Raw genomic sequence first — 16545 nt, forward strand, 5'->3', positions numbered from 1 at the left:
CAGAACAAAGGAAGGAAGGATGGGAAATAAAACCCCTGGAATTCTGTGCAGCATGTACTGTTTTCAGTGAGAACAGCTGCAGAACAGTGCAAAACAACTTCAAATATAAAGCATTTTCCACAATAAACACCATTTCAGTTTCAGCAACGATCGAATCACAAGGGACTCTGTCTCTGCCTTTCCACTGATTTAAAGATCTACATGCAAATTCTTGCAGGCACACTTGGATTTTCATCAGGTACTTCAAGGGACTTAGAGACCATAAAAATCAGCAAATGGATTAAAGCAGCCTCAGCACAGCTTTCCATCCCTGACAGGTGTGTCTGCATCAGTCACTGGGATAACATTACTCATATCAAAAGCTGATTCAGGCTGTGAACGTTGGATTTTTAAATTTTGTTTATTAATTTGCTTGAGAACACTATGCACAAAAGCACACTGTTCCATGGGAACAGGCTGTTTGAAATGTAAAAGGAGGAATTTATATTGCAACTTGCTTGAGAACCAAATAAAACCCACACACTTCACAGCCTCATTCTCCATAAGTAGTTTCCAATACTCAAAGAGACAGTTCCATGCTGTGCCTTTGAAATAATCCACACAGGCCACACACACTGCTCAGTAAGATCTTAGGGCATCTTACCCAACAGGAGCCAAAGAGATACAGTAAAATACAAAGAAAAACAAAGGTAAATGAGATAATAAACTCACAGCAGCCAGCAACAATTTAACTGGAAGATTAAGAGACTACACTAATGATTATATGATTAAAAATAAGGATGCTGCCTCTCAAAAAGAGAAATAGAGAGAAAACCATAAAACAAAGTAAGGAAGGTTAGCATTTGGAAGATAACAGAGAGGGCAAAGTGCAAAAGGGAAGGCATCTATATCATAAGATTAGCAAGTTCCCTGCTATTTTTAACCCCCCTATTACTGGTGTTATAAGAACTTCAGTTTTGACTAAATCTAGAACATGGTTTTCATAGTTAAATAAAAAACAATATATAATATTCCCCAACTTCTCACACACCAAAAAGTAAAGAACAAGCTAATTATATCAACAAAAAACCCCTTATTTTCTTAAGGTAGGCTCATGCCCTGTGGAATCTGACCACCTCTACCACCCCACAGGAGGTGATGCTTCAGCTTCTGGTTCATTCAGTGTTCTTTATTTTGCTGCTGTTCTACTCTTCTCTAAACAATCCTGGTGAAAAGTAATGAGACTGCCTATTATGGCACTTAGGGGATATTAAAATTGCTTGTTACATTAAAATAATTAGAAAAGGATAAAGAAAATAAGATCATAATAATCACACTCTACAGAAGCCCATCCAGTGCATGAGAATCTGAAGAACACAGTCTGCCAGAAAACCTCATTACAACCCAATGACAGCCCAGAAAGCCCAACTATCCACCCAAACAAGAACAATTAATGCAGGTGTGTACAAACCACTGCAGTCTGTGTGTAACTCACTTGATATTGCACACAGCCTTCAGTGCTTTTCCCTCCTTCCCAGGGATGCCACTGATTGCCAGATCCAGACCTTGCCCTCCACAGAGCTCTCCCAAAACTCTGCCCTTCAGCTGCTCACAAAAAGCTGCACAACCAGGCCCTGGGCTATTTAACTACATAAGGCACTCTATACTTAACTAAGTCTGGCTTGGACAAGCTTTTCTAACTTAAACCAAAACCTATTTTATCACGGATAAAGCAACAGATTGGAGCTGAGGGGGACAGACCTCCCTAAATATAACGCAGACCTGTATCACAAATCTAACTGATGTCATTGGTTTCCCTCATTCAGCTCCATCTCCTCACACACACACACCCCAGCAGAGCCCTGTTTCCTTCCCAGCACTCCAAGACTGTCAGGGGAGAAGGGAAGAAGGTGCACTGACCTCTCTGAGCTCACAAGTGTTCATGTGTAACATACCCATCACCTACATGTCTGTGCCCAACAGACACAGCTCTGAGACACCTCTGGCAACACATGATTCACTTCTCAAAGGGGGCCTTTTAATGTGCAATTTCTTCATATCTTATTATGCATTGATTGCAGGTGGGGGTTGGTCTCTTCTCCCAGGCACTCAGCAATAGGACAAGGGGGCACGATGGGCTCAAGCTCTGCCAGGGGAAATTGAAGTTGCAGAGCAGAAAAAAATTCTTTGCAGAGAGAGTGCTCAGGCATTGGAATGGGCTGCCCAGAGAGGGGGTGGATTCCCCATCCCTGGAGGTTTTTCTAGTGAGATTGGCTGTGGCACTGAGTGCCATGATCTGGTAAAGGGACTGGAGTTGGACCAAGGGTTGGACTTGATGATCTCAGAGGTCTTTTCCAACCCAATCCATTCTATGATTCTGTGATTACTGCATTATAAATAAGGTTCTCCAAGCTGCAACCAACTTTACTAAGATAAAAAATACCTCCCCTTTTCTACATGTAACAACTGCTTGCCAGGTGCTACTCTGCTCTGGATGCTCCATTTACCCAGCACCCAAAGTGAAAGCTTTGTCTGTGTTCATTTACTTTCAGTGCCACCAAGTTCAGAGCTGCCTTTTTCAAACGATACCTCAGTAATTATGCCTTCAGTGCCTGCCCAACAAACAGCAAGTATTGCATACAAATTAAAAACAAATGAGAAGTCTAAAAAGGTTAGTGCTTAATTAGATATGGATCTAATTGTAATAAAATTGTAGAACTTCTTTATGATAATGTACACTTCATTATTAAATATTATGAAGCATATTTCAAATTATGCATCAACTGAAAGGATCTATTTCTACTCAGACTCTCCTACTTACTCCCTAATCCACTTTACTACATGGCTACTTGAAGGACTGTTATTAAAAAGAAACAAATATCCACAACTGTAGGCTATTAAAAAAAAACAAACAACAAACTCTAACCAGAAATAAAACCCACACACAACCAAAAGAATCGACACCAATACAAACTGAAAAAGAAAACAGATGAATATTTACCTTCCCAAGCAAAACAGCATTTACAGCTTGTTCTTTTTATTAACATTAATAGCTAGTGTAGTGGTCTAACCAAAATAAAGTGTAAAACACACTGCTCTCAAAGTCAAGCTAGCAATTAAAGCTAATCAACTCCCGAGTTCTTCTCATCCCACAAATGTCACATTATTTGCAGGAAGGAAAGATCTTAAGCAAATGTCATCCTGCTCAAATTTTAAGAAAATTAACAACATGCAAGACAAAAGAAATCCATCAACAAGGAAACCACAGTTCGCTTTGTCTTAGCCTGAACCCCAATAAAAACCAAAACCTTTTAATTCTGCTTTCTCTTCTACCTTATCTTCTCAAAAATAAGAAAGGGCTGATATTCTGTAGCAGCACCTCACTTTGGCATTTCAGAAACTGGTAAAGGTCATTGTCAAAATTAGTATATTCAACTTGCTGAAAAGATTTTTCTTCTACTTTAAAATTAAGATACCAAATCTACATTGACATAACTAAAAACAAATTGCCTGGTTTTCTCTCATGGAGCTCAGCAGCAGTTTAATACTCTCTGGACTCTCTCCCATCCCCCAGAAAATATCAGCTTATTGTTTAGGTGTCCAACACTCAAGGCAAAGGTTCCAAAGTTCTGGCCTATGTTTTTCAAGGTGATTTTTACCTTACCACCCTCCTCTCCCAGGGAATATGCTGTTCATAAATTACAAATTCTTGCTGAACATTGAACAGATAAGAATCCTGTTACTGATGGGCTAGAATAGAAAGCACAATTCTCCCTCACCAAGGGCATTAACATTTGTGTGAAGAGCAATTTGGCATTCAATGAAAACTGTTCTTGCTGCTCACACTTTCTGTAGGTTTTTAATTACAGCCTGAACCAAGTAGAAAATGAGGTTGAGAGAAGCAGGAAAAAGCTTAAAAATATCTTTCCCTTTACATTTAACTCCTCCCTGCCATTCACAAGGAAAACTGGGAAGGTTAATACCTATTCCTTGTGACATTTCATGCCAAAGTTCTCGCCAGCTGATGTAACAACACACTGCCCTTTGCCAGGCCTTTAGAACTGGGACTTGGAAAGGTTGAAATATGCAAACACAAAGGAACAACCACCTAAGGATGTGGAAGTTTGAAGGAAAACACAAAGGAACAACCACTAAGGATGTAGAGGGAAAACCAAGATCTCTGGGGGTGACAAGCACTTTCTGCAGCCATCCTTTTTCAGCATTTTAAAGGGACAATTCAATCCAAGGCACTCATTGCCTTCTCACAGTGTGTGCAAACACCACCCCCAAAAATAAAGTTGCTCCTGAGAACTTCACCCCCACAGCTGAGTTACATTTGGGTAGAAGAGCTAGAAGGATCTGAACTGTAAACCCATGACCATAAAAAATGGGCTATAACAGGTTTATCTATTCCTTGAACAGAAGTTTATCTTCCTTGTTTCACAGCACTTTTAAGGGAAGACATGCTTGAAGAAGCAGACAAAGCAGGAAAAGGGACAGGATGATAATCAGACAGGTTTTTATGAAAAGAAAGCACCTATCAGACAGCCCCAGGCCTTCTAGAGAAGACAAGGGACTTGTTACATGCAAGACCTGCCTAAATCACAGAGATAATTTAAATGCAGAAGTAGGAGATGTAGATGTAGGTACAGAACAATCTTACTACATCCCTGTCCTAAGAGTCCATAAGAAAAAAGAAAAATAAGTCACAAACTAATGGATGGTAAAATATCAGGTGTGTTTTGAGGTTCATTTGAAATAACAGGATTCTTCACATGGTCATGACTAAAGCATTTCATTTTGATTCATGTCAATAAAACCTGTATGGTTCCCTGTTACATAACACAAGGGCTTGTTCCTTTTTTCTTTTTAAAAACAACAGCAAAACTTGTCTGACATATTTAATTCTCATATATTACCCATATGCTGATATATTCCATTCCCAGGCTATGCTGTATCTGACATTGCCATTACATGTAATTCTGCCTGTTTTCAGAATGATGTACCACAACTCCATCTCTTCTATTGATTCTATCCTTCAGATCATTTTGTCTACTCAATGTGCAGCCTGGCTTACTTATTTTCCTTCCTCCTCCTCATGCTCCCCTGTTTTTCCAGCCCTTACTGCTGCCATGCCCATGGATAACATTCCATTGCCCATATTCCCCATGCCTACATTCTCAAGCCACTCCAGATCTGTGGCTGTGCCCTTATGCCTCAATTTTCCAAGCTTTCGTTTTCAGGATTCCGTGACTGTGTCTTGAACCCCCCCAGGAGGTTTCAACACCTCATGACCACGAAATTTAACAAAATACCAAGACCCTCAGGCTGAAAACATTGCCTCTGATTCTAAGTGCAATACATTCAGAAAAAAATGCTACTCTGCTTCTTAGGAAGGCCCAGCCAAGGTCAGGTAATCAGATAAAACCACAGCCAGCACAGCAGCAGCTTAACAAACACTCTGTGCCTTTGCCAGAGCCTTTCCCATCTCTGCTGACTGCGAGATCCTCATCTATAGCTGAGAGCATTGCCCTCCCAGCCAGTTCACATCTATTCAGGAATAAATACACTTCTGCAGGTCAGAGAAAATGACCTGTTTCCCACAGATCTCTGTACTTGCTGCAGATAAACCAGAACCAAATTATCTTTTTATTTTTCCTTTTTTTTCTTTTTAATCTGTGGTAACTTTTCAACTGCCAGTGATGATCAAAAGAGAAATGCAAAAAAAATCAGTATTCCAAATGCTGGACTACATTCTTTTCAGGACTGAACAGAATTATTTTTTGAAAAATTTGAGTTTGTTAGACAGTTTTGCAAATATAAACAAGTCTGGAGTTTTAAACTTCCTTGCCAAAAGACAGGGTTGCTGGAACTTCCCCCTCACTGTACAGAAATCTAATACTGTGCAGTGAAATGCAGCTTGCAGAACAGATGCTTCCCTGAATAGAAACTGCTATTTTAAGGCTTCTGAACTGTAAATCTGAGATAAGTTGGGGCTTTGCAATGCTCATCTAAACCTGAACTCCAAACAACACGAAATTCACACATCACTAATCATTAAACAGTGCAGTGGGTTTTACTCCACAACTGCTGTCAGAGATGAGAGGTATCATTATAAATGCTGTGATAGCTCTTATTTTAATTTTTAAAAAAAAAATGAAAGAACAGGAGGTTTACAGAGCTAGAACTTATTACTGAGACATACCAGCACCAGAAGGAAAGCAGGAAGAAAAGCAGCAAAGGAGGGAACACCAAGAGGGATGCTCCTTGTGCCATAAGGGGTGAGGTCTCCTTCCCCAAACACACCAAAAAGAACCATGGCAGGGGGACAGACCCTGACCACTCCAGGAACAGGAGACAGGAGGGGACACACTTGAGCAGGGAAATAAGAAGCAGACAGAAAAAACGGAGTAGGTCAGAAGAAACTACCTGTGAGATTCTGCAATGGGTCTGCATATCACTGATTCTCTAAAAGGCACAGATTTTGCATTCCACAGGAATGCCCTGGTTACAGGAGAACCAGCCCAGGCTCCTTTGCTCCTTCCTGGCTCACACTGGCCCAGAGGAAGGCAGAACTGCTGACACAATTTCATACCTCACTTCAAAAAATGGCAAAGGAGAACCACCTCAGCTATTTTTTTTCAGAATGTAAACTTTAGCAGCCTAAGGAAAATGCCATTAACCCAAAAGTTGTTCTGTTTCTCTTATCTCAGTGGGCCTTTGGTCTCCTCTTTCCACCCATGGCAATTCCACATGGAGCTTCCCCAGCCCTCCAACCTCCTGTCCTGCTGTTGAACTGCAAGGTCATCACAGCAGCACCAGAAAGAAACCAGAACGAGCCCAGACTCACAGTCAGCCTGTTTGTGACTGTAGCTCTGCAGCAGCCAAAGAGCTCCTTTCCTCCCTTCTGCTTTCTTTCCATTCTGACACTGCTGAAAACAGAACATGATCAAATGTCAGCAACTTAAATATTACATGAAAAATGTATGAAAAAAGACTATGGAGAATATGAACATTAATAAGATCTTAACACACACGGATGGTTTTTCCAGTCCAACACCCAAAAACCAAACCTTTTACAAAAATGCACACAAGCCTCAACACAGACAGGTTTTCATTTTTACAAAGCATTTTAATCCCCATCTTCTCCTTTAGCAGACGTGGCACTAAACAGCTCTTCACTGACCATTCCAATCAAAGTGTTGGAACAGCACATTTGAAGCCTGAATGTACATTTACTCCCTGAAGGGAAGTTCTGGCCAGGTGGGGGCTGGTCTCTTCTCCCAGGCACTCAGCAATAGGACAAGGGGGCACGATGGGCTCAAGCTCTGCCAGGGGAAATTGAAGTTGGAGGGCAGAAAAAACTTCTTTGCAGAGAGAGTGCTCAGGCATTGGAATGGGCTGCCCAGAGAGGGGGTGGATTCCCCATCCCTGGAGGTTTTTCAACTGAGACTGGCCGTGGCACTGAGTCCCATGATCTGGTAAAGGGACTGGAGTTGGACCAAGGGTTGGACTTGATGATCTCGGAGGTCTTTTCCAACCCAATCCATTCTATGATTCTATGGTTGTCTGGTTTCCATGGAAATATGGACAGGCATTACTGATTCAAGGCCATTCACCACATTTTGCTCCTGCAGAAAAAGGGCAACCCACACATGTGTCTGTCAGCTGAGTGGGCAGGGGAAGAGCAAGCACAAGCCCATGTCTGTGATTCCCTGGACAGTGATGGTCTTTATGCCACTTTTCATACACTCTTCATACACCTTCCAGCCTTGGTTTGCCAATGTGGTTCATTCAGCAACACATTCTGTGTATCTCTCCAGCACATACCTCTGGTCAACAGCCACCTCCAACAACCCATCTCCAGAGTTTATGACAGGCTTTAGGCAGGTACAAAGAGGACCAGAGCTATTTTCACCCTACAGTAGCACAGGAACTGCAGGTTCAATCAATGTGGGGGGACAAAGATCAGTTCCATGCTAGTTGTACTGAAATTGCTATTTGAGGTGATCACTCAAGGCCAGGGTTTGGGTGTTATCACAGGACACAGCACAGCACTGCAGCCTTTCCTCTATCACGAGAGCAAAGCTGCAGGAGAGAGTACACATTTATTGCTTTGCAGCCTCTAAAAGCAATCCATGTCCATGGTGACACCACCCAACCCTGTGCCATGTTCAGGAAATTAGGTTAGAAAATACATTTGGAGCTGTAAAACTACAAATACACACACTTCAAAACCTGTATTAATTTCATGTCTGATCTACAATGTATTGTATGTAATTCTATGCTGAATTTTATTCAAAATCCCCAAGAAATAGTAAAAAAAAAAATTCTTCACTTTTCAGCCAAGGCATTTGAATTAAACCTGTGACAGTGAAACTCCCAGAGCTACTACAGGATAACAGTAACAGAATATTGGACTATATTTATTGAAAACTGCTAAATTCAAATTGAGGCTTATGCTTTAAAGGATAGGAACCATCTCATCTGTATTTCCAAACAGGCCAAAGGTATCACACCCACTGACATACTCCAGCAAGAGCCACTAGCCACTCTTAAACATGAAAAGGCATTCACATTTCACTTGCAATATTTCCTGATAGATTCATTATAGCTGGGCTAATTACATTCTAAAGGTAATTTAAATTCAATCACATCTTACTCCTCACAAACACATTCAAGCACATCCCTCGCCTTGGGCCACAAACCAAAGGTGGTAGAGGGTCAGATTTTGTTGGGGTCACCCTTTGAAGGGGTAAGGGGGAATGTTAATGACAGTCAGAGGAGATCAGGCACAGCAGCATCAGAAGGCTTAGAACCTACAACTACTTTATTTTCAGTTACAGCTTCACTTTTTGTCTCCTCTTGTATATAACACTATAGGTTGGTTAGTTCACTAAGCACAGTGGGAAATGTCCCACTGGCCACAAGGTATCCCACATTCTACAGGTGGTTCTCTGCTTCTCTGCACTCATTAATCACCCTGAGATAGCTCAGTACCCTGAGATCAGCTCAGTTGGTTAAAACTTGGTTGTAATAATGCCAAGGCCATGGGTTCAATCCCCTGTGTGGGCCACTGACTTAAGAGCTGGACTCGAGGATCCTTGTGGGTCCCTTCCAGCTCAGAATAGTCTGGGATTTTGTGAATTACCTCAGACATTGGAGACCCACACCCTGTCATCCCCTACAAGACTTAAAACATCCTAGTGAAGAGCAGGGCTTGGGTGGGGAGGAGGGGGTAGAGGGATAAAGAGAAGGAAAACTTTTTTTTGTTTTTTCCATGCAGACAGCCTGGCTTTTCAACATCAGATTCAGGCTCAGTACAGAATCAGTACAGTGTGATTCTGTCCTCTTGTAACTGGCTGTTTCTCACCTTTGTTTGCCCCCAGATCCCACTGTCTATGAACGTGTCGACGTTCCTCGCCTACGACCAGCCCACGCTCAGTTACTGTGGGGTGCACCACGAACTGCTGGCTCACAAGCCCTATGACTCCCCCAGCCAGGAGGAACCAGTGGAGACACACCTGGAGCCGGAGCTGGACCTGAGCACAATCACCACAGCAGCACGGATCAAGGAGCACAGCCAGCAGCTGGCCTGAGTGGGGCTGGGGGGGCTGTTCTTGGGGGTTCCTGTAGCAGAGGCCGCAACCAAATTCTATGTAACGCTATGGACACAAGGGAGGAGACACAACACTATGGATTCTGAGATTCCCATTCAAATTAAAAACAAAATCACAAAGATTAATTGTTTCGAGTCTACAATTTCTAACTAGTTAAGTTGTGCAGTATTTTTTGACCCTTGCAGTGAATCTTTTTCAAAACTCATCCTACCTACCTGTAAAAACTGTACAGATGTAATGTATTTTTCATATTGTAAAGTTTCAATGACCAAGAACAGCTGGTATGTACAGTCTCATAATTTAATTACATCTTATTTTACAAGTTTCAGTTTCTAAAGTTTCAAATTAACAAGTTATTTCTTGTGTTATTCAGTTACTCTGTTTTGTAGGGGTCATTTTGTTACTGCCTTTGTGCCCAGAAACCTTTAATCTAAAATTCTGTCCTTTGCAGAATATGCACCATTTTTACTGTATTTAATGTGTAGAATTTTATCTACCGGTTCCAGAGGGAGGGTTTAATTATTCACTTCTAAGAAATTCTTGAAATATACAGCCAAGTTTTCCTAGAAATGATAAAAAATTTTAAATTCTCCTCAACCTTACCTGTTGCCTTGAAATACAGCCCAATTTCTAAATCACAAAAATGTATGAATACATTTTAACAATGAAATTTGTTTGCAACTGTAAGCCAGGGCTGGTGATGGTCTGTAAAGCCTCAGTGTTCTGCAACACAACAGGGACAGGAGGCTTCAATAAGCAGCTACAAAATCCACTGTGAAAGCAGAGTCTGCCAAATCAGGCACTTGCACTTCTACTTGAAGACAAATGGGTCCAAAACCTACTGAGTCACAGACAGCAGTGGCCACAGAAACAAGCCCTTGTGCTACCCCAAGAAAGGAAAATGTTACTCCAAAGTAAGAAGCACCTATTTGATGAAAAATACAGTCATTTGGAACAAATGGAAAAGGTTAACAGTCCCTTCGCTAAGAAAAAAACACCAAACCCCTTAAATAGTAAAAGAATTAATTTAGTCTTAAGTCTTGCCCAATTACTACATTGCTTTTTGTCTATCATTTGATATCTGGATCGAAGAATTCTTATATCCCATTCTTTGGTTTTAAATCCTTAATACTGTTTGAGAGTAACTTTTATACCAGTGCCCTCATGTTGTAATCACAAAAGATTACAGAACTCAGATGCACATTATATCATGCCAACTTGGTGAAATACAAAAGGGAATGTGAGCCTTCCAAAACAGAGGAGAAAAACGTTTCATATGGTGAAGCAACTTTTTTATAATAAAGATAAATTATATAACCACAAATCTATTTTTCTGGATGTTTATGCCACCATGTTTTCATAAGGCTTCAAAGCAGAAGATTGAAAGTCAAAACTACAGCAAAACTGATTGTACAAAGCAAAGTGAATAGAATGAAAAATAGGTTCAAAAATTTGTTAACATATTAATCTGCATTAACTATCTTTCAAGTGGTAACGAAGTGTCAAAACAATACATTGCATTGGTTATTTATTTAGCATCTAATATTTTTAACATATTTTGCATAAATTATTTGCTATTCAAAACATCACTTGTCTTTGAAAGACTCATCCTAAGCTTCCACACTTCAGTTTCTTATTTCTTTCCTACATGGGTTCCCGAGTTTGTGGTCATGCCCTACAGTGCTGGAATTTTACTACACGGTTTGGAAACACCTTTTGGTACTTACACACTGAAAGCAGCAATGCAGGTGTCACTGGAGTCGAGGGGTATCATCTCAGGTACCCTTACTCTGCAGTTCATCTTATTTACCTTGACTTGCAGATGTTTACAGTGTGTGAACAAGGTCCAGGCACTGATGCAGTTACTCAAATCACTTCTGATTCATGGAGAGCTGTACAACATGAGTATTCCCAGTGTTAGACACCAATGGATTTAGGCTAACATGAGAAAACATTTCCTTATGCCAAGAACAAAACCATTTTGATGTATCTGGTTAAAGAAGCACAACTGGCTGGATATTCACATACACACAAACGTTGTTCCTTTGCTTTTTCTCAGTCATGAGCCCCAAGTTTGGCAGTCCCAGACCAACAAAAACAGCAGAAAGAGAGTCACAAAACCAGCAGTGACTCTGCACTCACAGCCAACTTCCCAGGCTTATGAAATGCCTCTGCAGTGCTCAGAAAGATGGATACAACATGCCAGGGCCCAGGGCAGCCAGGGAGCACCTGCTCACCCCAACCCCACACTGGTCAAACACATCTCTGTACATCTCAAGTGGAGACCACCTTTTCAATGGACTTCATCAACCTGAAACCTGCTATTCTCAGCAAGATGGATGTGCTCAAGAAAGCCAGATGGCAGGTAGGTACCTTCTCTGAAAATTCTCCATCATGAAAAAAATCCAGGTTAAACTAACCCAAGCAAGGACTCCCTCCTGAATTCCTGTGTTGGTGTGTGCACACGTCTTTCCAACAGATTATTGCCAGTGCTGAGAGCACAGAAACAGTAAATGTTGTAGTTAACATGGACAAACCATAAAAGAATTACCTCATAAAGCCCCAGCCTTCTAAGCTAGGTTAGCAAGAAGAAAGTAGGCTGAGTGTATGGGTTCAAATACTCAATAACAGGGGGTCACTTCCATGTATCATTTCCCTTTGGAATAAGATTCATAAGCCACAAATAGAAGTGACCAACAGCATCCATCTCTGTCTCACAGTTAAGTGACACCACCATACCCTGGTAGATCCTTTTACCCAGAAATTGCTGGGTGAATTCATTATGCTTGCAAAGTACAAACCCATAGAGAGTACAACCTCTAGCAATAAAAAACCCCAGACAATTTTAAAAATAAATCCAGCTACAAGCAACAACTCACACCATCCATCAGTGCATCAGTGTGCAGCAATGCACAGGGCTGAGACACCCTCAGGAAACTGAGCCCAAGGACCTGAATGGAGGGCCTGTCCAGAGAAGGAGGTGTATAGGAAGATTGATGAATCATTTGAGAAATTCCTGCATATGTCTCAAGGCAGTATAAAAACAAACACCAAAATAACATCTACAGAAGAAACTAAATGACTGCTTCAATTAAAAAGTTGTGAAAATTTGTAGTACAAACTATTGCCAGGTATCTGAGACCTGCCACTAACAAAAAACAAAACCAATAAATATACACAGTTTTCAAAGATATGTCACAAATAGCAGACGTACTTCAGCAACACACAACAAATGGAAAATGCCAGCCTCAGAAGCTGAGTACTAGCTTGCTTTATTCACAGCCCCTCACTTTCTCTCCTCCTCTCTCAAGGCATTTTCTCACCTCCTACTGCTATTTCCAATCCTCAGACTGGACATGAAAAGAGAAACCATGCAAAAAGCATAACACAAATGGTAAAAAGTCCTCCAAAAGAAATGGGCAAGGACAACACCATGACATGAAAAATAAAGGCACAAATCCAGTGTCAATGGAACTGTAATAAACTCTGGAAATGGCTTTACTAGCAATGCAGGTACTCCAAGATGGTTAATGCCAACCAGCAGTGTCAGACACCAGTGGCTGCACTCAGTTCCCAGCTGGGCTGTTGGACAGGTGAGAGGGAACAGCTCAGAATCACAGAATCAATTGGGTTGGAAAAGGCCTCCAAGATCATCAAGTCCAACCCTTGGTCCAACTCCAGTCCCTTTACCAGATCATGGCACTCAGTGCCACCGCCAATCCAATCACCTCCAGGGAAGGTGAATCCACCACCTCTCTGGGCAGCCCATTCCAATGCCTGAGCACTCTCTCTGCAAAGAATTTCTTTCTGCTCTCCAACTTCAATTTCCCCTGGCAGAGCTTGAGCCCATCGTGCCCCCTTGTCCTATTGCTGAGTGCCTGGGAGAAGAGACCAACCCCCACCTGGCCAGAACTTCCCTTCAGGTAGTTCCAGACAGTGCTGAGGTCACCTCTGAGCCTCCTCTTCTCCAGGCTAAACACCCCCAGCTCCCTCAGCCTCTCCCCATAGGACTCAGCTCATGTTCTCTACTCCAGCCCTGCTCTCCTGAGGGAAAGGGGGTTTGCTCCAGGGTTTTGCACAGGTCACAGGGGCCTGGGCTCCCTAAAGGCAGATCTGACCAGTAAAGGCTGGGTATGACAATGGTTTCACCTGTCAGATCACAGGTACACCCAGGCTTGGCAATCTCAAACAGCAGCCCAGAGATGACACCCCCAGAACCACAGCCTGGGGCAGTATTTCCCCTGATAGCCCCAACACATCCCAACCATTTGTAGCTCAGGGACTCACTGAGCCAAGTTTGGGTCTTACTAGTCCCTCTCTCAATGTGCACACAGCTTCTTTGAGCCTTATAAACTGGCAACATTCACAACTGCTGCAGAAAGTCAATCTACTTTGACAAGAAAAACAGCCTCTCTTCTAGTAGAAATTCATGATGCAGCTATCACACAATTGGCAATGACAGCCTGACAACCTCCAGGTAGCACGAGCAGCATCCCTTCAAGTCACCTGAAGTGCAGGCATTTCCTGAAACCCTGTAGCTTTAATTATCAGGTTTTACCTGAGAGGCTGGAGGGACTTAAAAATCAAGATTCAGCTCACCAGAAAGGAGAATTTTTTTTTTTTCAGGTTTCTCAAGTCCATCACAATACTAAACAAACAATAGGCCTGTGTCTCCCAAGCACTTTCCAACATAGAAAGACACACACAAAACTCAACTAGATACAACTTTGACTGTATGATCCATATTTAAAAGCAGATGTTCATTAAATTCCTCAAAAAAAATTCTAACACTTAAGTGAATTAATAGCTCTATTCTAAAGTAACAAGGCCAAATTTCATTTTCCTGCTGTATTTCATTATAGAATGTGATGAATTTTAATTATAAAGTTTCAGAATAAATTAAGGTGAACATAATCAGAGTTCATGATTAATGCTATTTTAATGAACACCCAAAAATTAACATTTTGCCACTAGAACCTTGCCAAGAATTTTTTCTGCAAGCTGAAGTGCAGTGTGTACAACTATGAAAATCCCACATGGCACAGAGCTTATATTCTACTTGATCAACATCAATTTTGCACTTAAATAACTCATTGTTAAAGCTGTCTCTTTGATGGTTCCCCACACGGGGTGCCTGCTGTGTGACAGCAGATGGGGCTGCCACAAAGAGCTCAGCACACCCTGCCCTGCTCCCTTCAAGCTCCAACACACTCAGCCCAGAGGATGCTGTTCCACCACTGCAGATGCAATGCCTGGAAGGGTAATAATATCAGAGAATGGATTGGGTATGAAGAGACCTCCGAGATCATCAAGTCCAACCCTTGGTCCAACTCCAGTCCCTTTACCAGATCATGGCACTCAGTGCCACGGCCAATCTCAGCTGAAAAACCTCCAGGGATGGGGAATCCACCCCCTCTCTGGGCAGCCCATTCCAATGTCTGAGCACTCTCTCTGCAAAGAATTTTTTTCTGCTCTCCAACTTCAACTTCCCCTGGCAGAGCTTGAGCCCATCGTGCCCCCTTGTCCTATTGCTGAGTGCCTGGGAGAAGAGACCAACCCCCACCTGGCCAGAACTTCCCTTCAGGCAGTTCCAGACAGTGCTGAGGTCACCTCTGAGCCTCCTCTTCTCCAGGCTAAACACCCCCAGCTCCCTCAGCCTCTCCCCACAGCACTTGTGCTCCAGTCCCTTCTCCAGCCTCCTTGCTCTTCTCTGGCCCTGCTCCAGCCCCTCAATCTCTTTCCTGACCTGAGGGGCCCAGATCTGAACACAACACTCAAGGTGTGGCCTCCCCAAGGCAGAGTCCAGGGGAAGGGTCACTGCCCTGGGCCTGCTGGCCACGCTAGTTTGGATCCAGGCCAGGATCCCATTGGCCTTCTTGGCCACCTGGGCACACTGTTGGCTCATGTTGAGCTTCCTGTCAATTGGTACCCCCAGACTCTTCCCAAAATCTGAGCCTTCAGAAAGACAGATGCCCTGCTTGTGAAGGCCAACAGTACATTTAAAAAACAAACTAATCCTTTTAAAGTTATATACTTAAAATGGAAATGGAATTAGTGAACCTGATTGAGAAGAAGCATTATTGATTAAATTTGGTTTGTAGTTCTGCCTCCTGTCTGGCTTTGACACAGCCACTCCAATGCTACCTTTTTCCTGAAGATTTCTTCCACTTCTTTATTTCTCTAGCTCCCTGGATCTACAAAGAATCCTGCTGGAGACCCCTGGATCCCAAACAGGCATAAGGATCTGTCTCTGTTCTGCACTGCAGGATCAATCTCACCATTTCGATTTCAAATGACAACTCACATGGAAGGTGCTCCAGTCTCTTCTCCCATATTCACTGGCACTTGGTCATTCTTTCCTTCCCTCCCTGCAGGCAACTTTCCTCAAGATTTTTGAAACTCCACCTTTTCTTTAGCAAAGAAATTAAGATACCCACTGAAATTAAGAATTTATTTTATACTCCTAAATTACATTCTAAGATTCCTTCATGTAATATGCAATCATCTTACTACAAACCAAAGTTATTTTTTGGAAAATAAATAATAAATTCGTGCTTAGAAATAATAAATTAGGTCTGCTCTCAGTGCTTATGTCTAAGTTTTCTTTTACAAAATTCAGAAGCAAGGACAGAATTTCTGCAGCAGCCTTGTCCATACCACAGAAATACAGCAGTTGCTGAAATAAAACACTCACACTGCTGGCTAAAACTAGAAGATTTAAATGCAGAGATAATTCAGTGTTACTCCTGAGAGTGGATGTAAAGAAAGGGGATACAAACACCATAAATGAAACCAAGTTCTGCTGCAGGAACAAAAAAATCACCTTCTCAAAAATTATGGACCTAGAAAAGAAGATATTTAAAGATGGCTTTTAAAAGGAGGTGCAGGCTAATAAGGCACAAAATACAACAGGAGATGAGAAGGATTAAATTTAAGTCTGGACTGA

General features: G+C 42.0%; 1 protein-coding gene across 2 annotated transcripts in view; it reads left to right on the forward strand.

The window, feature by feature from the left end:
• Positions 1-10914, forward strand: part of LRRTM3 (leucine rich repeat transmembrane neuronal 3) — a 75473-nt gene extending 64559 nt beyond the window's left edge. For both annotated transcript variants that reach the window (XM_071564181.1, XM_071564180.1), the window contains one exon: positions 9369-10914. In XM_071564181.1, coding sequence (XP_071420282.1) covers positions 9369-9578 — 210 coding nt within the window. In that variant the 3' untranslated portion in view covers positions 9579-10914. The remainder of the gene's footprint in view (positions 1-9368) is intronic.
• Positions 10915-16545: the final 5631 nt, after the last annotated feature.

The sequence above is a fragment of the Pithys albifrons genome, chromosome 9 (genome assembly GCF_047495875.1).
Source record: "Pithys albifrons albifrons isolate INPA30051 chromosome 9, PitAlb_v1, whole genome shotgun sequence".
Taxonomy (NCBI): Eukaryota; Metazoa; Chordata; class Aves; order Passeriformes; family Thamnophilidae; genus Pithys; species Pithys albifrons.